Source organism: Danio aesculapii, chromosome 5, assembly GCF_903798145.1.
Source record: "Danio aesculapii chromosome 5, fDanAes4.1, whole genome shotgun sequence".
NCBI classification, from domain to species: Eukaryota; Metazoa; Chordata; class Actinopteri; order Cypriniformes; family Danionidae; genus Danio; species Danio aesculapii.
Window position 1 is genome coordinate 25,439,962 of NC_079439.1, and position 23,043 is coordinate 25,463,004.

Sequence of the window (23,043 nt, forward strand, 5' to 3'; positions counted from 1 at the left end):
AATGCATGTAGGATTAATGAAAGCAAATGTTTCTACAGCTTTCTGTTTGGAGCTTGTAGATAATCACATTGTCTTGATTGGTGTGTTTTTGTAGATGCTTTTCAAAGTATACATTGCTGACACTGCAAGCAGCAAATTTAATATCAATAATATTTAATAATAAAATACAATGGCTCCAAGTCTCTCACATTACACAATTGTATAGGTGTAGTTCCCACAATTGGTGCTTACATATATATTTAGCAGATGCTTTTGTCCAAAGTGACTAACTAATGAGGCATTTGCTGATTCAACAAAAGACAGTACACACAAGAACTGCTAATTATACAAAGGAACTGTTCCCTACGCTTCTTGAAAGTGCTTGAATTACAAACATGATATTGGCCTGGAAAGTCCTTTTTAAAACAAATGTAGGTTCATGGAAAGTTTCTGGTGTTATTTCAACAACTGCACTGTTCTGCTTTGAGAAACTGAACAGAAAAAGAGAAATTCCTCATTTAAAAATCTTAAATTTTTATCTTGCACAAGAACTAAGATACAACTAAGGCACATTTGATCAATATTTCAGAGACCGTATTTGAATATTACAATTATTTAATTAAACTACTTGTATTAAAGTTCATTAAACATGACTGTTTATCATTACTATGATATTTTAAATGTAAATATAAAGTGGAATGTTACGTACAGTAAGGACTTTCATGGCGCTACATATGCTGGGGTATGAAGTAAAGGTGCTGGATTTAAAGTAAATGGTGCTTTAGAAAGTCCTTAAATCTGCTGTTTATGGAAGTGATAACTAGTTAGTGCTCAGAGAAGCAAATTTGTATTATTAATTTCTTAGTCAGATGAGCTACATTTGTTTTTATGTATTGACTTTAAAACGTTACAAATAAATCAGATGCAAACCGTAAAGCAAAAACAACATCAACAAGCTTTGATTAATCAAATCATTGTCAAGCATGCTACATAAGAACCAATTGACCTGTACATTGTCAGCACAATGCCCAAAATTAACAGAACTGTTGTACATAGAAATCAGGGCCATTAGACAATGTGTGACAAACTTCAGCAATTTCAAGAGTTAAGAGAGAAACAAACAGGATCAAAACAGGATCTCCCTGGCTGGAAATTGTGATCGTATTGTTCAGGTAAAATGATAATTGTGATTGGTTCGTTTCAATCAAAGAAGCAGATTAAATTTATATGCAGAAAAGCTGTATTGCATAAAACATTTGTAAACCATTTCCATTTCCAATGTGTCAAAGAGAATAAAGTAGTCGCTTCCTGACAAATTTTTTTTTTTAAAGATTTTGGTAGGAGGAGCCACTGTAGGCCTTTTTCTTCAATAAATGACTCATGCCTCAAGATGAGTATGAAAAGCTTCTGAAAAGACAATTGTGGTAGGTAATAATGCTGAACTGTGATGACCAGACTTTGGCTGAGGAATTTTTAGAATGAGCATTTCAGATGTTAATGTGGTCGGTCATAGTTTGTCCATTAACGCTGTCTCATCACGTTCACTTTTGTCATCTCGTAATCTGTTAAAATAACCTGTTTTAAAAGATTTTTTTGCATACTTTATTTGTTAAATGTGTTTATATTGTAGTTTGTGAAGTTTTGTTTTGTAGAATAAAATCCTACTCAGTTCATGCACTTTTTTCAGTTCAAGTATTGAATATATGCGATATTCGATCTGCGATATTCCAAAATGCGCACAGTGCTTCACACAGATTTGAAATATACTTGCTGTGGTAGCTGGATTGAAACCCTTTTTCACATAAACAGTTAACTATAGGCGACAAACAGAACGTAATTTGATTTTTAATATTTTTGTTTATTAATAAACAATTATAAACTGTATCTTATCAGTGGGTGAAAGTAAAACTACTATTAAATAAAGAAATAGAAATCCACTATTTCTCTTATTCTGTTATAGTATTTCAGAACCACATGTGCACCCACTGACCGGTCAAATCTGCAGCTCGCTCTTGCATTCAAGTTAAGGTTGCGTTATTGGCATGACATTTTGTACAGTATTGGCAAGCATTTCAGATGTATAAGATGTTATATATTGACGTCATCAAATTAATCAAATATACAGCAAATGAGAAATAAATGCGAGAAAAAAGGAATAAAAACAGACTAGATCTCTAAAATGTATAATAATTACAAGAACAAAATGTGTAGATTATTTAAATGAGGCAAATGAGTTGATTACTCATTTCTAATGCTGTACAAATATTTTGCAACCAATTTAGAATTCATCCTCCCTCGATATTTCATCCTCTCTGAGTTTTTACGGGGTGTCCGCAGGGTCTTAAAAAGTACTAAAAGTCTTAATCCCGTTTTTACGAGGTCTTAAGTTTTGCTCAAGTGTTGTCCAAAGTGTTTGACTCCAAAACAGCATAAATGTAATTATTTTCCTCCTAATATTAACAACGGCGTGCTCGATCCATGTGATTGGTTCGGGCCGGGGCGCATCCGGCCAAGCTTCACCATCCGGGTAATGTCATGTAATTTGCAACAAACGCGGGAAGGTGATGTGATGCTCTCCAAATGTAACAAAACCATAGAGCTAAACAGACGGCAAAATAGGAAAATGTAAGTTTACGTACTCCTGATTGGAGAAAGACAAGTTTAATCCTGAAGCCTGTTGCTGAAAACAACCACGTAATTTATTATTCTAAGCTTGTTTCTATCGAGCATATCTGAATTCTGTTGCATGATTGTGCTTCATTGACTTGATTTAACTACAACTGTTTATTAAGTTAAAGGTTTGATACTGATTAGAACTTGAAGTGGCGATGAGGTTTTAAAGCATTTAAGACATTTAAGCAGATTTAGAAACATCAAAATCAAAAAAAGGTTTGCCTCTGTGGGTCTGCAGAGCACGTGAGGCTTCTGTTGGAGTGTTGACAGATATTGCGCAGTAAAAAACTGATAAAGGAGAGAAAATTTTCCACTAAATCAATCGCGGATGTTTGGTTTTGTTGGGTGGACACAAAAAAAGTGTTAAATGATAAAAATCCCCCCAAAAAAGTGTCACTAAATATACTTGGGTTGCCGTTAATATACCTCGGCGGCCCGCCCAAGCAAAGTTTATGTGTGGGAAGCACTGGCGCATAAAAGTTAGTGAATTGAAACAGCTATTTTCTCCTGAATGTCTTATCTGCTTAGATCCTGATTAGATCCTGTTTTACTTGAAAGTAAACCTCAAAAGGCAGTGCACATGTGCTTATCAAACTTGCGCTTATCAGCTCCTTATGAGGACAGGAGTCAAGTTTAAGAGATGGTATATTTAGAGAGAAGCCGTTTCTGGATTGACCTCTGTGGAGGACAGTGTGATAAGTGTGCGTCCATCCAACGGTGCAAAAAGTGGATACAATGTTTCACGGAAATTTGCTGTAAATGTGAAGATATGAGTGCGTGTCTCTACGTTGTAGAAAGACACCTGTCCTTCCTCGTAGTCCAGGTAGATTCCCAGCTTCTTAGGAACAAGTGGCAGGGGCAGCTCTGTCTCCGGCTTGGTGCATGCATAAAACTGCCGTGTGCTTTTCCATATTGTCCAGAATCCCTCAGAGGGGGTCATAGGGCTCCTGCCTTGCCTTTTAGAGGAGGCAGTGGTCACTCCGATACGCCAGTAGCCATTGTTGGCAATTTCTACTTCCCAATAGTAGCGACCGGAGGTGAGCCCTTCCCAGCCCAGAACACACGGCCAGCTGTCGAAGCGCTGCTTGCTGAACGACACTTCAGTTTCACTCAGAGCTTCCTGTACCTTTTTCTTATCATCCGAGAGCTGTAACCATGGGTGGTTAGTCATTGGGTCCAGTGTGATGTTCACTGAACAGAGCATGTGTTGAAATTAAACAAGTGTGAAGGTTAAGCTTAATCCAAAACTAACTGGTAGGTAAATCACACAGTAAATAGCTGAGTCAATAATACCTGAAGCACTGCAGATCCATCTCCACACTATGGAAAACAGTAATAAACATTATTACCGCAGTGATATGATTAACATAATTATAATTTAGATGTTTACCATGTTATGCAATGAACATAATCAGTACCTGAGTTTGGAATGTACTTTGGCGTCTCTGTCAAAACAAATAATGCGTACTGAATTAAAAAGTATGAATACTGTAAAAATCACATTATCATTTACACTAATATTACATTGTTATGACCACTAGTGTAGTTAGGTGTTAGTGCTTGCCAAATCTGTGCCGATTCTCAGAGGCATGGACCACCACTGAATGTGTCCCATGGAATTTGCCACTGAGATCCTTCAAGTCCTGTATGTAGGGAGGTGGAGGTGCTGTGGGTTGAGGATGTTCATCCAGAACATCCCACAGATGCTCATTTAAATTGAGATCTGGGGAATTTGGAGGCCAGAGCAAACACCTTGAATTGTTCATCAAGTTCTTCAAACCATTCTTTAACAATATGTGCTGTCTGGCCAAGCTCTTTATCCTGCTGAAAGTTTGTTATGCTGACACTTCCACCAGTGAAACTATTGTCATTGATGCATGTTCCTTGTATATAACAATTTGTCAAATATATGTCCACACGACCAGGTATTCTCAGCAGAACACTGCAGTTCATCCAGGTCCCATCACTTCCCTATATAAACTGTGCACAAGGACAGACTCATTGACTTGGTGATCACCTACCATTGCTCCAAGGTCTAAGGGTGTTTTCACACCTGACTTATTTAGTTTGGTTGAATCGTGCTAGAGTTCGTTTTCCCTCTTGGTGTGTTCGTTTGGGAAGCTGTGAATGTAGCAATCACACTAGAGTGTGCACCAAAAGCAGGCCAAAAAGCAAAACAAGACCTCTTTAAAGAGGTGGTCTCGATACGCTTTTAAAAAAACCCTGGAGCAGTTTGTTTGTGGTGAGAACATGATCTGAACTAGAACAGACCCAACCACAAAAGGTACTGTGCTTTTTGGATTAATCCAGCTGCTGTAGTCCAATGCGCTGTGCATTATGGAATGTGGAGGGAAAATATTTGTTGACAGCGCTTTACCAGCAACTTTAAACAGAGCGTGAGAGAGGGAAAAACATTATCTGTTGTATAGTTGGTAATATCTCTGGAAGATGACCATGTCGCAGTTTAGCTAAATTAATTCACGCCTCCTCTTAAAGTGACGTGGGATGCGCAGTTTGCAATGCATTAAAACATTGTTTTCCAGCCGCGCTTCATTCTCAAAATGTACAGTTTGTCTAAAGTGATGTATACAACCTATATAGTATACTATGACCAGGGATACAATCAGCCAGTGCAGTCGTCCCTCCATAGTAAAAAGTAAAATGTTGTGTCTGCTGGTTTGTTTACTTGCGGGAGTTCCATTGTCATTTGCACAAACGTGAATTCTGACCAATTGAAAAGCAGTTCAGGAAATACGTTCAATAACATCTGGCCAATGAGTGATGTGGATTTTGTCACATGACTGCATTTTGGTTCTTTTCAACTGGTTCTAACCAAAGCAATCAGTATGGTGTGAAAAGGACCCAAAAACGGCAGAAAAATGCTACAATGTATCAGTTGTTGTCCTTGGTCTGGACCAAGTGAACCGAACCACAGATGTGAAAGCACCCTAAATTTGACTGTGACATGGTCATTATAGACACTTTTGTTAGTGGCCATGATTGGCAGTTTTGATAGTTTTACAACTGTGAAAGGAGCTATGCTATGTTCTTCCCATAACATTCAATTAAATTAGTGTGACTTTTTAGCAGATCTTCTGTTGGGTTGGATGTGTCAGGACTGCCATTGTTTCCTGTGCTGAGCCTTGGGCCCCCAACACACAGCTCCTTTAATCACAGAAGGTAATTCTCACCCATGCTGACTGGAAATAATTCACAAACCTTGCCGTTTCAGAGAAACCATGGGCTATTCTCCTTTCCAAATGAATTTGGTCTTTGTCAGAGTCACTAAATCTTTATTTCTGCTGCACACAATGATTACGAGAATGAATATGATGACTGCCTTATCTGTACCCAGACTTTTATGTGTAGCCTTATAAGGAAATGATCAAGAACACTGTGACCGGTCATAAGGTTCTGAGTGTAAATGATTACTTTAAAAAATAATGTAAATTTAATCTTATTTGCCCAATGTGTATTTCAATCTATTGATGGATGAAAAAGATTCACCTGTTTTCCATGTTCGATGTTTGCTGAGGAGCCATAACTGTGGAACGACACCCTTAAACACACATAAAAATACACACATTATTTCAAAAATAAATCTACGGCTATCCAGTTATAAAAAGTGCCAGAGTAATTGGTGGTTCTTTTCACTGTGGCGACCACTGAAAAATATGTAAGCCAAAAAAAAGTCAGTGAGTGATATCTACAGCTTAAATGATTAAATGGCAATACATTTATTATAGTATAAAATGATACTTTCGTATTGAAGGAGTGGGTATCAACTATTCCAACATATGTTTTACACAGCGGATGCCCTTCCAACTCTGTACTGGAAAATTATAGTTTTTTTATTATTATTAAATATTTAAATCAGTATTTAAATCTTTAAAACAGTTTTTATCATGACATGATGTTAATGATTACCTAATTCATTAATAACTGTCTCAGCAACTTCTTTCTAATGAGTAAAACTGATAACTGGTAAAGAGTATCCCCAAAACACGTCCCAAAGCACCAATTATTATAGAATAACCACTGGAGAATAACCATCTTGGATATCACTAGAGCAAAAAGAAAGTTCTGTGTTGTAGCTGTCCATAAACTCAGCTAAACTGTTTACATAAGCAACGATAATAATATCTCCTGATAAAATGGTTGATTCAGTTTATGGTTGTAAACTATGGACTCCAGCTAGATGTTGTTGTTTCATACCTGGCTGTCCTGCTTCAGCAGAGACCAAGTTATGAACTCCAGAAATGGCAACAGAGTCAAGATTTTCCTCTTCTTCAGTTCCAGCTGCTTGAGAAATTGGGCCAATTCTTGTCTCATCACACCACAGCGCTGCACACAGGTATAAATATACACACTTTATACACATTAGGCATGGGACGATAACCGTTTTCAAGTTTTTTAGGACAACAGTATCCAACAATGTCGTTTTAAATGGCAATGAAATCTGTGTTTTTGAAACTTATAAAGACGGCAATTGAATTATTTAGCCGGACTTGTTTACTGCTACAAAATACTTTTAAATGGTTCTCAAAATAAAATATATTGTGTTCAAATTAGATTTCTTTGTTTTTGTTTTTTTACTCAGACATTTAAAAAGAACATAGAGCTGTCGTCACAATACTGTGAAACTGTAAATTTTATCCAAGGTTATCATAAGATTAGAATCCTAAACCGGCCCATGTCTAATACACACACATTATCAATTATGTTTATGTGTCGAAGCCAGTGTTCGCACCTCTGACACGGCCTGCAGCTCTTTAGCCCATTCCATGATCTTCTGCTCCATATGCTTGGCAGAATCATCCTGGCTCTCTTTCTGCTCCCAGGAGGTGTCTCTTTCTTGTCTCCATGTACCCTCACTAAACAACTAGAGGTAGGAGAAAAATAAACTAATTATTATATGCAATAACCTTAATGAAATCAGTGCATGATGTTTGTTTGCTTACAGATGTTTGGTGTCTTTTAAAGTGCATGGGAAATTTATATTGACTGCTAAGAGAGATCAGTGAACTTTTAGGTTTCTGGTGTATTTTTTAAGGGATAGTTCACACAAAAAAGATTTTTTTTTTTTTAGATTTTTGCATCCTCTTCTGTTACACACTCAAAAGTATTTATTTTTCCTTCACAAAAAAGTACATACTTTAAGGCCGTAGTATAAGTATGCGAATAGCGACGCAAGATATGTCAAAATGTCTCTTAAGTCATGCACTCACACTGTCCACCTTCTTGAGCTCCTGTGCCCACTCAAGGATGAGTTTGCGGCATTGCTCCAGACTGCGTGGCTCTGCATGCACACTTGGGCCTTCATCTGCATTGGCACCAGGCTAGAAAACACATTTAAGTAGTCAGTATTTATTGTGACAGTTTAGACATTGAAGGGTCAGTTCACACATCACAAACTGAAAATTCAGTGTAGTCAGCAGTGCAACATGTAAGTGTCAAATTGCCTGTAGTAATCCTGTACACAGCAGATCTCAACAACTCGACCTACAACTAGAGGGAAACAAAGTTAGCGTTAGCTCTACTATAAAAGATCTGGGTGTCGTATTAGACAGCAATTTAACTTTTGAACATCATATATCCCATGTCACAAAAACTCGCTAAGTTACAAAGTATGCTATCCATCTCAGATGCAGAAAAGCTAGTCCATGCTTTTATGACTTCTTGGCTGGATTACTGTAATGCTCTGTTTGCTGGCTGCCCAGCATCCTCTATTAACAAACTTCAGCTAGTACAAAATGCAGCTGCTAGAACTCTTACCTGGGGTGCGTTTCCCAAACAACGATGTGACTCACAGCTGAACTATCATAGTAGTGATATGCATTGTTTGGGATGCATTGTTTGGGAAAAGAATCATGTAGTAACGAGTGTTTCCCAAAACACATAGTTCTCTGTCGCAGATCCATCGCTTGAACCATGTTAGTTATAACGTAAAACGCCCATAATGATGCTCTAAACTGGGTGGAGTAACTACTTCTTTAGAGAAAAACCCATAATTTCTTTGTGCAAATTATATTGTTTTACACGCACACACATTTAAAATAAAATGCAATGTTAGATTTGGTAAAAACATGCACCTGCTTTCCATATTAACTGAAAGATATGTAAATGGCACATATAGGGCCCATGTTTGCTTTACTAATATTATTGAGAAGTTGAACATTACATATTCTATTCTAAAACATATCACTTACAAAAGCTAACACGTATTCTAATATCATATAAATCATATAAATAAATAAAGAAATAAATAAATAATGAGGCTATTTATTATAAAATGAAATATAATAATTATTATTTATTAGAAATGGAAAAAATCATACTTTAATAATAATATTAATTATTATTATTATTATTATTATTATTAAGTAGGATATTGTTTATTTATTATAATTTTTTAGAAAAGTCTACTTTTACAAGTTGACACATGTAAACCACTGCAGAAAGTTCTAACCAACAGGCTCATGTCATATACAGTACAGATACTTAATAAATAACCTACTAAAAATTAAAACAATTAACGTATACTTTTTGTTTTCACAAGCTTTGGAGACGTAACATAAATGCCGCTTTTAAATAATAGGTCACCTATAGTTTTCGCCATAAGGCTGTGTTCAAAATGACATCAATGTTTTCAAAGTGCACTGCGAAGGGAGCACAATTATAAACATGAAGATCGCGAAAACTGAACTGTACAAATAGTTTGAAAGCAAATTACACCTAAGAGAGATGACTTTAATGCTTTTTTATTTTTAATAATTCCAACTTTGAACGTTAGAATGTTCTAAATGAATAGGGCATAGGGGGGGATAAGTGGGAATACAACACAGTCAGGAACTATGTTTCTAACGACAGCTCCAGAGGTGTCGTTTGAAGTGCTAAAATTTGTGACGCATTGCGAATGTTCGTTGGAGCGACGGATTTGGGAAACGGCAAATCAACAAACTATGTTTGTAACAACGGAACTTGCGATCTTAGTTGGCTAACGATGGTTTTGGGAAACACACCCCAGGTGTAGAAAATTTGATCATATCACCCCAATTTTATCCTCCTTACACTGGCTGCCTGTTAAGTTTTGTATTGAATTTAAAATGCTACTTCTTACCTATAAAGCTTTAAATAATCTAGCTCCTGTTTATCTAACCAACCTTCTGTCTCGCTACCAATAAAATAGCAAAGTCAAGTAAAGGAGGTCGAGCCTTCTCCTTTATGGCTCCTAAACTCTGGAATAGCCTTCCTGATAATGTCCGAGGCTCAGACACACTCTCGCAGTTCAAAACTAGATTAAAAACCTTAAATTAAATTAGATTAAATCTTTTTAGTTAAGCACTCATTGCATTACTTAGCGGTATGATACATGAATGTGCTCCATGCAGGTTTTTGCATCTCGTTTAAATACACTATTAACAGCAGCTACGCTAATTATTCTCTTTATTCTCTACTTCCACCTGGGGATACTCATCCCGAGGCCCTCAGACTATGCAGCGCCACTGATCCAATCCAACATTTACATTTATACAAGGCAACAAGTCACTCCTTCAGTCATTTACCTGATTTAATCAATCACATTGATTCATTCAGGAATGAAACCACAATACTGTTTAAAATGACCCATGAAATAAAATAAAACATTTTTAGATGTTAGTTTCAGTCTGTTAGTTTTAAGGATGTCTATTAGTTAGCGTGCTTCAAAACAGGGACAATTCATTCATTCATTTATTTTCTTTTGGGCTTAGTTCCTTTATTAATCAGGGGTCACCACAGCGGAATGAACCGCCAACTTATCCAGCATATTTTTTACGCGGCGGATGCCCTTCCAGCTGCAACCCATCACTGGGAAACACCCATACACTCTCATTCACACACATACACTATGGACTATTTTAGCTTACCCAATTTACCTAAAGCGCATGTCTTTGGACTTGTGGGGGAAACCGGAGCACCCAGAGGAAACCCACACGAACACGGGGAGAACATGCAAACAGAAATGCCAACTGACCCAGCCGAGGCTCGAACCAGCGACCTTCTTGCTGTGAGGCGACAGCACTACCTACTGCGCCACCGCGTCTTTCACCGCGCACTTCATGGGACCTTTAAAGGGATAGTTCACCCATAAGTGAAAATTCCGCCATCATTTACTCAACTTTAACTTGTTCCAAGTTTGTTTGAGATTTTAAAGATGTATTTTTTTCTGTTTTATGCTGAAGTAGATATTTTTCAATGTAAACATTTAAAGCAACCTTGTAAGTTTTTACAGTGTAACTTTTAAAAAATCAATTCATTGTATATAAATGGCACATTACCTTGCAGACTTGGTCGACCTGCTGTTTCCACTGAGTGATGAACTTCACACATTCCTGCAGGCTGCGGAGATCTTTCAAATCCTGCAACACAATAGATTAACTGAAGTCTATCTGTCCATCCATCCATTCATTCATCCATCCACCCATCCGTACGTTTAAACAATGACTGAAGTCTGTCTGTCTGTCTATCTGTCTGTCTATCTGTCTATCTATCTATCTATCTATCTATCTATCTATCTATCTATCTATCTATCTATCTATCTATCTATCTATCTATCTATCTATCTATCTATCTATCTGTATGTTCAAACAATAACGCTACGGTTACTAAAGTAACCCTTCGTTCCCCGAGGGGGGGAACGGAAATGCTATGTGGAAACTTCCACTATGGGGATTTCGTCAGAATCCAATCATCTGAAAGAGTATAAAAACGGGCCAATGAAATGCCAATGAGTTGGCAGCGTCAGCGTGCACAGCTGGCGTCAATGACAATCAGTCATGCTATAAAGACGCAGCCAGTGCCATGCTCGACATCCTTTTCTAGCTGAAGAGACTTTCACGCTCAACAGCTAAGGGACAATCGTTGTGGCGAAGGAACATAGCATTTCCGTTCCCCCCCTCGGGGAACGAAGGGTTACTTTAGTAACCGTAGCGTTCCCCTTCGGATGGGGAACTCCAATGCTATGTGGAAACTTCCACTATGGGGAAATCTATGGAAAACGCCACAACGAAAGAACCTTACTGCGCCCCTGGCGAAGGGTGTGCCACGCAGTAGAGCAAGCGCACCTACAACGCCCCGAGACACAGTCTTCCAACGTGTCCCCTGGCCCTCACTTACCTGTTCAGAAACGGTTATATTTTTCGGGGAGTCGCAATAACCCTGTAAAAAGGTTTTGATACGACAGTACGTTGGGAAAGCGTTCAGTCCCGATAGGGAGGACGCTGCGGAGCTCACCTGCTACCCAGAGGGGAGACCTGGTGACAATCTATGGACCAGCCCAGAGATGGGGGGGTCCTAGCATAAGGATGGTTAGCGGGGAGGGAAGACACGAGCCTGCCCTAAAAAGGGGGGACTATACCGTGGCTGTGTGAACGTATGGGATCGCCAGCGGGGATCACACATAGCAGGCACCTATACCCAGAACGCGGGCTGACCAGCGGGCATGCCGACAACGTAACGGGCCAACACCTGACTCCTCCGCTGAGTCAGGTGCTGGGGGCCTCGGAGGAACTCTGCAGGGGTCGCCAAAGAATGGGGAACTAAACTGACAAAGCTGAAAAAGCGCACGTATCTCCGGGTTAGGGAGAGTGGCGCAGCAAGCGTGTTTCGACACCTCAACCGAATCGTTTCCTCAATCACCAAGGGTTGCCTAATACCCTTGAGGAAACCGGCTCCACTCGCAGATTGTAACCTTGCAAATGTATTGGGTGTCACCCAACCCGTAGCTCTACAAATGTCTGTCAGAGAGGCGCCGCGTGCTAACGCCCAGGAGGATGCGATGCTCCGTAATGGAGTGCGCTCTCACCCCCGGGGGACACGGCTCACCCTGGCCCAAAGGCGAGGGAGATGGCATCCACTACCCAGTGGGCCAACCTCTGTTTAGATACGGCACTTCCCATCTGCCGACCACTGTAATGGACAAAGAGCTGGTCAGAGGATCTAAGGCTCTGAGTGTGGTCCACATATATTCGCAAAGCGCGAACAGGACACAACAATGAAAGGGCTGGGTCTGCCTCCTCCGCGGGCAGCGCTTGCAGGCTCACTACCTGATTGTTAAACGGCGTGGTAGGAACCTTGGGCACATAGCCGGGCCGGGGTCTCAGGACAACGTGAGAGTAGGCCGGCCCGAATTCTAGGCACGAGTCACTGACCGAAAATGCCTCCAGGTACCTAACCCTCTTAACCGATGCCAACACGACCAGCAGAGCTGTCTTCAAGGACAGAAATCTCAAGGATACTGAGTCGAGTGGTTCGAAGGGATCCCCACGTAGGCTCGTAGCACTACCCCGAGATCTCAAGAGGGTATGAGAGGGGGGCGGGGGAAAACATCCGCCTCGCACCTCTGAGGAACTGGATGATGAGGTTATGCCTCCCCACGGTGCCGCCATCCACGCATCATGATGAGCGGAGATGGTGGCCACGTAAACCCTCAGTGTGGAGCGCGACAGCCTTCGCTCCACCTGTCCTGAAGGAAAGAAAGCACAACACTGATCTGGCAAGATCGGGGGTCTTCTCGGCGAGAAGCGCACCACTCAGTGAATAGACTCCACTCCAGGGCGTAGGCATGCCTCGTAGAGGGTGCACTAGCCTGAGTGATGGTATTAACCACCGCCACCGGTAGGTTACCTAAGTCTTCCTCGTCGCGTCTTATGGACCCCACGTGGAGGTTCCACAGAACTAAGCGAGGGTGCCAGATGGTGCCCTGTCCCTGAGAGAGTAGGTCCTCTCTCAAAGGGACTCGCCAGGGGGGGCGTCGCGAGGAGGGAGAGTTCTGATATCCAGGTCCGGTTGGGCCAGGGGCGCAACTAGCAAGACCTGCCCCTCGTCCTCCCTGACCTTGCACAGAAACTGCGCGAGTAGGCTCACTGGGGGGAGTGCATACTTACGCATGACTCAGGGTGGAGTCGCCATTCTCCCGGGGAAGGAGCTGCCGTGAGAGCCTGTTGGCCGCACGGTTGAGCCCATCCGGGGTGTGAATAGCAAGCAGCGACTTCAGCCGCGTATGACTCCAGAGGAGCAGACGGCGAGCGAGCTGAGACATGCAGCGGGAGCGTATACCCCCCATCCGGATGGAATACGCTACCGCGGCCATGCTGTCCGTCCTGACCAGCACGTGTTGCCCCCTCAGCACCGGTAAAAAGCGGCGCAGAGCGAGAAACACTGCCAACAGCTCTAGGCAGTTGATATGCCAATGCAGCTGGGTTCCCCTCCACAGGTCCGCAGCAGCATGCCCGCTACACACGGCCCCCCCACCCCATACTGGAGGCATCTGCCGAAACGACAGCCTGCCTGGACGCCTGACCTAGGGGCACACTGGCCCGTAGGAAGGAGGGGTCCTTTCCAGGGGGTGCGGGTGCGGTGACACAGCGCAGTGACAGTCACTCGGTGTGGGCCCGCGTGCCATGCGCGTCTGGGGACCCGATCGTGAAGCCAATGCTGTAGTGGTCTCATATGGAGCAATCCGAGCGGCGTGGCCGCGGCTACGGATGCCATATGCCCCAGGAGCCTCTGAAATAATTTCAGGGGGACCACTTTTTTTCCTGTCGAACTCTCTCAGACAGTTCAGCATTACCTCGGCGCGCTCTCGTGAGAGGCGCGCCTCCATAGTGATCGAGTCCAGCTCCAACCCGAGAAAGGAGATGCTCTGCACGGGGGCGAGCTTGCTCTTTTCTCGGTTGACCTGAAACCCCAACGGGCGGAGGTGCCGGAGCACCTTGTCTCTGTGCATAATCAATTGCTCCCGAGAGTGGGCTAAAAATCAGCCAGTCATCGAAATAATTGAGCGTGCGGATGCCGGCGAGCCGAAGGGGCGCGAGGGCACCCCCCGCGAGCTTGGTGAAAACTCGCGGAGACAGAGAGAGCCCGAAGGGGAGGACCGTGTATTGCCACGCTCGACCTTCAAACGCAAACCGCAGAAACTGCCGGTGGCGTGGAAGTGTGGAGATATGAAAATACGCGTCCTTCAGATCTATTGCTGCAAACCAATCCTGAGGACGAACGCATCGCGTGATGCGCATCTGCGTAAGCATTCCGAAGCGCAGCCTGTGAAGGCAGCGGTTCAAAATGTGCAGATATAGGATTAGCCATAGCCCACCGCTTTTTCTTTTTTTTTTTTTTTTTTTTTTTTTTTGGGGCACGATGAAGTGCGGGCTGTAAAACCCGCGCTCCATCTCGGCTGGAGGGCCGGCTCGATTGCATCCTTCGCCAGGAGGACAGCAATCTCCTCTCGCAAGACAGGGCGGACGCAGGACTGACCCTGGTCGCCCGTGAACCTGGGAGGCCGTTTAGCGAACTGAATCGCATAGCCGAGTCTGGTCGTATGGATGAGCCATTGCGATGGGCTGGCCCGCGCTAACCAGGCAGGCAGAGCCCCCGCAAATGGTCCCACCCGCACGATCGCTGACGTGCCAGCGGCGGGGGCAGCGTGGAGTGAGTGGGCTCATCCGGGGAGCGCTGGGGTCCCACAGGAGAGCAGGAGAGGAGATGTTCTCGTCTCGCACTCAAACTCCAGGAGAGGGGCTGGGAGTGGAGAGAAAGGAGACCGTTCTCTCGTGCTCCATGAGCCATTGGCGAAATGCACCGATCCTGCGAGCTGGAAGGCATAGCGTCCCAGACTGGCAGTGTTCGGGCTGTCACATCCGGAGGAGGGGAAAAGTGCTCTTTCACTGAGGATTTTGATGGCGTTTTTTTTTTTTTTTTTTTTTTTACGCCTTTAAATAACGTGCCCCGCCCTCCAGCGGGGAAAGAGCAAATTCCCTCCTCCCCAGATGGCCCGCCTCAGGGACGCTTCGCGGTCCGTTTTACCGAACTTAGCGGCGCCCTGGGCGGGGGACGCTGGTTGCCGGCGCGATGCTCGGCGCAGCCGCGTGGCCGGAGGCGCAGGCGGGGGCGGCGAAGCAAAGCTGCGGGCGGGCGTCCTCGGCGAAAAAGCAGTGGATGTGGATGGCTCGGCGGGGGGGAGCGGTCATACAATCCCGCCGATAGAGACCTCGCCCATCGCCTCCGACTGCTCTATCACCGGCGTGAATTCCTGGGCGAATTCACCGCCAGTGTCGCCGAACAGGCCAGCCTGGGATATGGGTGAGTTAAGAAAGCGAACTTTGTCAACGTCACGCACATCACCAGGTTTAGCCTGAGGTGGCATTCCTGGATCACGGATGTGATCATCGTCCTTCCCAGGGCACACACAGCCGACTTTTTTTTTTTTTTTTTTTTGTAAGAGCATAGTCGGTTGCGGTGCGGAGCGCATGCTCAGTCCTGGGTCAGAACCATCCTCGCGCAGCCGGGCCAGCGCCTGCGCTGGTAGGTGGCCATAGCGTGCATGGTGAGGGGGAAGGCGCACGCAGCACACTGCGTGAGCCTACTGTGCCCATCCAGGAAGAAGGGGATGGGGAGGCTTAGAAGGTCTCGCCTTCATCCTCCACATCACACCCCTCTAATCGGTCCGGCCGCGGAGCTGGGGGATAAACCATCTCCAGAGCCACGGCCGAAGCAGCCTGGGGAAGCACAGCCGCAAAGTCTGCTTCTGGATTCGACGCCGCGCTCAAAGTCCCGGAGGGAGCGAGCGGGTTCGAATCCTCGTCAGACCTTGACAGCCCAACCTCCAAGGATGGTGAGGATGGAAGCGCACGCAGATCGGGCAGAAAAAAGTGCCCTCAGGACAGCGTGAGCTTACTGTGCACTTCCGGGAAGAAGGGGACGGGAGGCTTTGAAGGTCTTGCCTCCTTATCCTCCACATACACCCATCTAGTCGGTCCGGCCGCGGGGCTGGGGGATAAACCATCACCAGACCCACGGCCGAAGCAGCCCGAGAAAGCACGGCCATCACGTCTGCTTTTTAGATGCTAACGCCGCGCTCTCCTCCCCGGAGGGAGGGAGCGAGCGGGCTCGCATCCTCATCAGACAATGACAGCCCATCCTCCGATGCAGCGATGGACATCTGACCCCCGGTGTCATCAGGTGAGAGAGCGACCATCCAAGGACGGAGCGCTTCTCTTCACCTGAAGCTTGGATGGAGCGCGTGGAGGAGCGAGAGGTCCACGGCCCGGGGGCGGCGGATTTACTCTCACTGAAACCCTCAGATCTGCCCGAGTGCCAACCGCAGTGCGGGGGACAACTGGGGTGGGTGGCTCTTTTGCAAGAGCGAGCCGCGATCTTAACTGCGCAACAGACATGACATCAGTGATGGCATGCACTGCCCGCGAGCACCGCATTAACATGCTGGACCCCCAGACATGAAACGCTGTGCTCGTGCCCATCATCCGGGGATAGGAAACCACCGCATCCAGAAACGCACGGTCGGAGTGACGTCTTGAAAAAGACGCGCTGCACGACCGTGTTGCTCTTTTAGGAAAGCTTTTTTCCTATATACAAACCGCTCTTGGAGGACCGGACCCAAAGGACGCCAGGCAAGGGAGAAATACCCAGCTCGACCATCTGCCACTGCGTATACGCGCTCTGGACCGGGAGAAGCTGCTTCTCGATCTCTCTCTGTAGACACAGGTTGGAGATACCCTCAAAGACTCTCTCAGAAGCTTCGTGAAAGGCTCTGAAAGCGAAAGGAAGGATGTCGAGCATGGCACTGGCTGCGTCTTTATAGCATGACTGATTGTCATTGACGCCAGCTGTGCACGCTGACGCTGCCAACTCATTGGCATTTCATTGGCCCGTTTTTATACTCTTTCAGATGATTGGATTCTGACGAAATCCCCATAGTGGAAGTTTCCACATAGCATTGGAGTTCCCCATCCGAAGGGGAACTGAAATTCATCAATCCATCCATCTTTACCTTTTGTCTGGGGCTCTGGCTGCTCTTGCTGGGAACTGAGCTGTGAGCCTGAAGACCTTCATCAGGAAGAGTCCAGGTTACAGCTCCAATAGAGTTACTCAAACCGGCTTCAGGCGCCTCATATCCTGTGATACACAAACGTATTTACTCTCTACATTTTAAAGACATCGTATGTATCGTTTTTGAAATCATAATCTCTGAACTTACGGTTGGCTTTCAAGATACTCTTCTTCATAGTGGCTGCACTTTTGAGAACCTCAGCCTTAAGAAGAGCATAAAACTGTCAGCTCGTCAAATGTTTGAAACATTCCAAATACATAGTAGTTATATTTATAATTATTGTTTAAAAAATGCCATTTAATTCAACAAATTATTAGCAGGTTGAAGTGATTAAAACACAGACATATTCCAAATGTACTTACACAAACCAACTAAGCTACAAATAGTTTTTAAGTAATCAGTTTCTTTATGTTCCGTCAGAAATGATAATTTTTTTGTTGTTTTAATGTAAGTAGTATATTTTAGTTCAATAATATAGTTTTAAAATAGTACATTTGGAAGATTGTAAAATAAAATATGTTTTATTCCATGTGTTAACAATTTTTTGAGCCAAGGCCTGAAAATATAATTTTAAGCCTAATAAAGACATTAAAATTATGAAAATTACACATAAATACTATTTTCATATTATATAAAATCTATATTTTCCAAAAAATTTCTGCTCAAAAACTGTATAAAATGGTAACACTTCACTATAATGTTACATTAGTTCATGTTAATGTATTCATTAACATATTCATTAATTAGTATTTATTCATCTTTGTTAACATTAGTTGATGAAAATAAAGCTGTTCATTGTTAGTTCATGTTAACTCACAGTCCATTAACTAATTAAGCACAACTTTGGGTTTTAATAATGCAATAGTAAATGTTAAACTATGGTTAATAAATACTGTATAACTAAGTTAAAGCTAAATAAGTTAATAATAAATAACTTTAAAGTAGTCATAACTAGAGCCAGACATGATCTGCAGACATTTTGTGCAATTTCTGTGAAGAATGTTGTAAAACATCTGCGGATTTATGCAGAATGATTTTGGGAGTAGCATAACTAAAACCTTAATATATTAAATAAAAAAAACACCTTTTTAACTTTTATTTACACTCTAAAGACATTGAGTTATTCAATTGAGTTATTTATAATGTTTACAGTGCAAATCCAATTAGATCCACTTTATTTGGTAAACAAAGCAAGTCTCTCATATGATATATCTACTAAAAGACAGAAAATATTACCGTACAAACTGTACTGTAAATAAATCCTATGAAGATTTTTATATTAGTCAATAATATTACTGAAATTAATTAAAAAACATTTACACAAGTAAATAAATAGACTACATGATGGGCTAAAAATCTGCAGATTTCTATGTGTGCAGATTCTGTGTGAGCCTATAGTCCTTATAACTAAGTTATACTGTATAACTGAATAATTAAGTAGTGTTCATTCTAAGTTCATCAGTAAATGCATTAACCAACATTAACTAACGGAACATTGTTGCATAAGGTTACCTGAAAACAATCAAAGACAAAAGTCGAATCAGATTGTGTTCAACATTTTTGTCAGATTTTGTTTGGGAACTGAATCAAAGATTTTAGATTATTTCCTAATATTTTCCAAAGCAGTAATTTCTGACTGCTATTAAAGTTTTTTAATCATGTACTGTAGATGGTTTGTACAATTTTGATGTAGTAAAATGTTCTAAAAACCCAAACATATTTATTCTTTATGAAAGCAATCAAACTGTTCCCAATGTCTAAGCATTAAAACATTAAATACATACATATTACATCATTTCCAGCCCTTACCTTCTCCACTGCGGAAACAGAGATCTCAGTTGTGCAGACCTGCAGAACCAGCGCACAAGCACTCAGATTCCGGCCTATCATGTCATCTCTATAGACTAGACAGTGACCTTTGATTTCTAAACCCGCCCTATCATAGACACGATATCTCACCTATCAACTCGTGCAAACTTCTGTTAACTGGGAGAAGGAAGGGCATTGCTATTCATGTGGAATTAAAACAGATGTAGACGATTCACATGCTTATGTGCTTCACTTAAATAAAACAACACACCAGCAGTACTGTTTTAATTAAAGTAAATATGCACAATATTTTTACAATAATAAATCTATCCTACATTTTCGTTATTCCTCAAAAGCTAGCCAAGTTCTAAGGGTAACTTTATAGCTACAGGAAGTTTTTTTAATCAAAACGTTATCACTGTGATTGACCAAGTTGGTCTTTCCTGCTCTAAACCAAAGCTAGAAATGAATGTGAAACTGGTTCCTGATGATTCATTGGTTTGGTAGGCTATACACATATAAGTACATGCTGATTATGTATTTTTGTATTATAAAATATCACATCAACAGGCATAATGAATTGCTCACTGATTGTCATTTCAAGATGAACCACCCTCATTACACAAGTTCTCAAATGACTCAAGTGGCAATCATTAACCTCCCTATTTAGGCAGTAACATGTTTGTTCCTCTGTTCAGCTGGTCTGAAAGTGGATTAATTGGAAAATCATCCGAAACGTGCCTGAAATATAAAACATCTTGGTAACTACAGTGATAATACAGGGATAGTAGTAATTTAGTACATTAATTAATTTAAATAGATATTTCAGACATAAATGAACATTATCATCATTTACTCAGCCTTGTTCAAATCCAGTTTGAGGAATTTTTTATTCAAATTTTGCTTTATCTGTCGAAATGTTAGAAATGTAATCATTGACTTGCATATTTGTTTTTCCTTCTATGGATGTCAATGGTTACTGGTTTCCAACATTCTTCAAAATATCTTCTTTTGTGTTCAATAGAAAATAGAAGCTCTTAAAGGTTTAGAACCACTTGAGGGTGAGAACTTTTTTTTTTTTGAGTGAACTATTCCTTTAAGAAAGCAAAAAGTCTATGGATGGATGTTTAATGCAATGATGCATAGATTACAGTCTTGTTATACATTGTTATACACACCTATTTGATATAACATGTAGCTTCTGATTCCTAAATAAGTGTCATATAACTGGATTCCCACATAACAATGTCACGATTCATCAGGCACAAATTGTGAAAAAAGCCTGCGTAATGTCTCTGGGATGCGCTGGAGCATATGGTGGATACCTCACAGTTAGATAGTGGATGTGGTCCCATTACCAATACAAGATCTTGAGTATAGAGATTAATGCAACTCTTCATGGAAATAACTTCTTACATTGCATAAGGTTGTCGAAACATCCTAAAAGATGGTCACTATTTGACTCTCTGAAGAACTGCATCTCAAATAAAAGATGCAGTTACAGACTCTCTTGCTCACTAAAACTGAAACAGCATTTTTGGGGGTAACTGTAGTTATCATAGTGGAGTGCTTATATTGATCCAAACCTTTTTGTAGGCCTGTTTTTCAACATTTAAACCAGTTTTTAAGGCAGATGATGAAAGAACATCAGTGTGCTTGCAACTGAGAAACTGTCATTGGCAAAGTCCTCATTTGTGTAGTGTTTATTTTCATCACCAACATAGTCAAAAGTCCAGCCATTTGCCCTGCTCACTGATTTGGATTGGTTGAATGGAGGATCAGCCCTAAGATTAATTTATAGATTCATCCTTTATCTTTGCGTGCATGTCCAAGATAAATTATGATCACACTAAAGGTCACGTATGTATTACATAAGCATTAGTAGTTATTTTGGTGTCTGTTCATGCATGTATGATATCGAGTTAATGTGAGCCTCGATATATGATATAAGAAGGGTCACCAGACATCATACTATGGATCCTTTTCACAAGACTGTTATGATGTGTTTAATGGCCATCAGCATCTTAAATCCTTGAAGGTTATATATATATATATATATATATATATATATATATATATATGAACTAAATTGGCCGTAGTGTATAAGTGTGTGTGAATGCGAGCGTGTATGGGTGTTTCACAGTGCTGGGTTGCGGCTGGAAGAGCATCAGCTGCATAAAACATATGCTGGAATAGTTGGTGGTTCATTCCGCTGTGGTCACCTCTGATAAATAAGGGACTAATACAAAGGAAAATGAACTAATGAATGAATGAACTTATGAACATTGTGTATTTATGTTTATATATCATCTTTGCACCAAATTACAAATGAATTAGCGCTTATGTGAGGCGTTTGTAAAGCAGAGTGTATGGGCAGGAGAGTAAATTTAATGTTCTGTCATCTGGCTGCCGTTATCAGTCTCACACTATTTTTTTCCTTTTTCTAAAAGTCTTGATAACACCATTGTGCAATTTTTCTATTGTTATTTTAGCAAATAATAATAAAGTAAAAAATGTATTTGTTGCAGGGGAGTGCAGGGCACAAAGTAACGCGGGATAAAATGTAACATGGAGTATTGAGGTATTTGCTCAGGGTAAATAATAATTATAATGAATTATTGCAATAATAGTCGACGCGGAGGCGCAGTGGGTAGCATGATCCCCTCACAGCAAGAAGGTCTGAGTCAGTTGGCATTTCTGTGTGGAGTTTGCATGTTCTCCCAGTGTTCGAGTGGGTTTCCTCATGGTGCTCCGGTTTCCCCCACAAGCCCAAAGACATGTGGTATAAGTGAATTCATTCATTCATTTTCTTTTCAGCTTAATCCCTTTATTAATCAGGGGTCGCCACATCAGAATGAACAGCCCTCCTATCGAGCACATGTTTTACACAGCGGATGCCCTTCCAGCTGCAACCCATCTCTGGGAAACATCCATACACACTCATACACTACTGACAATTTAGCTTACCTAATTCATCTGTACCCCATGTCTTTGGACTGTGGGGGAAACTAGAGCACCGGGAGGAAACCCACGCAAACGCAGGGAGAACATGCAAACTCCACACAGAAACACCAACTGACCCAGCCGACGCTCAAACCTTCTTGCTGTGAGGTGACAGCACTACCTAGTGCGCCACCGCGTCACCCATAGGTGAATTGGGTATGCTAAAAATAGTCCGTAGTGTATGAGTGTGAATGAGTGTGTATGGATGTTTTCCAGTGATGGGTTGCAGCTGGAAGGGCATCCGCTGCGTAAAACATATGCTGGATAAGTTGGCGGTTCATTCCACTGTGGCGACCCCAGATTAATAAAGGGACTAAGCTACTAAGCTGAAAACAAAATGAATGAATGAATTAATATTGCAATAATTGTATACATAGTCTGTTGGAGAAACTAGTGTGCGTTTAATCACTTAAAGAAAAATGGATTAGTTATTTGTGTTTTCATATTCATTAAATATGACAGATAATTTTTGGGGGGTTCATATCAAATGGTTTTCATATCAAATTTTAATCATAATAAATGTGTTTATGAATATGAATTGATCTTTTGAAAGCAGTTGTTTTGAGTTAGAATGCCAAATATTTTCCTCCTATTCAAATTTGAAATTGAAGGGTTCTCACAACATATTTGCTCATCGGCAACTGTAGTTGCCGCATATTAAAATACAATTTTCTTAAAAAAAAAAAAATCAA

At 41.9% G+C, this 23,043-nt stretch overlaps 1 protein-coding gene across 1 annotated transcript; it reads right to left on the bottom strand.

Annotated features, from left to right (window-relative positions):
- Positions 1 to 86: 86 nt before the first annotated feature.
- On the bottom strand, positions 87 to 19,432 carry si:ch211-114c12.5 (E3 ubiquitin-protein ligase TRIM39). The gene is made up of 11 exons (XM_056457720.1): positions 19,349 to 19,432; positions 17,687 to 17,741; positions 17,480 to 17,604; positions 10,971 to 11,051; positions 7,881 to 7,991; positions 7,403 to 7,534; positions 6,868 to 6,996; positions 6,160 to 6,211; positions 4,071 to 4,097; positions 3,946 to 3,972; positions 87 to 3,843 (listed from the first exon to the last, which is right to left on the bottom strand). The coding sequence occupies exons 1-11, from the start codon at positions 19,427 to 19,429 to the stop codon at positions 3,302 to 3,304; spliced, it is 1,362 nt and encodes a 453-aa protein (XP_056313695.1). The 5' UTR covers positions 19,430 to 19,432; the 3' UTR covers positions 87 to 3,301.
- Between the last annotated feature and the right edge of the window lie 3,611 nt (positions 19,433 to 23,043).

Excerpts from the sequence above, each read along its gene's own strand:
- si:ch211-114c12.5 (XM_056457720.1), bottom strand. The coding sequence starts at position 19,429 with ATGATAGGCCGGAATCTGAGTGCTTGTGCGCTGGTTCTGCAGGTCTGC. Across the intron at positions 6,997-7,402 it reads AGCTGCAGGCCGTGTCAGAG|CGCTGTGGTGTGATGAGACA; the intron begins GTGCGAACACTG and ends ACCTGTGTGCAG. Across the intron at positions 4,098-6,159 it reads ACATCGAACATGGAAAACAG|AGACGCCAAAGTACATTCCA; the intron begins GTGAATCTTTTT and ends TTGTTTTGACAG.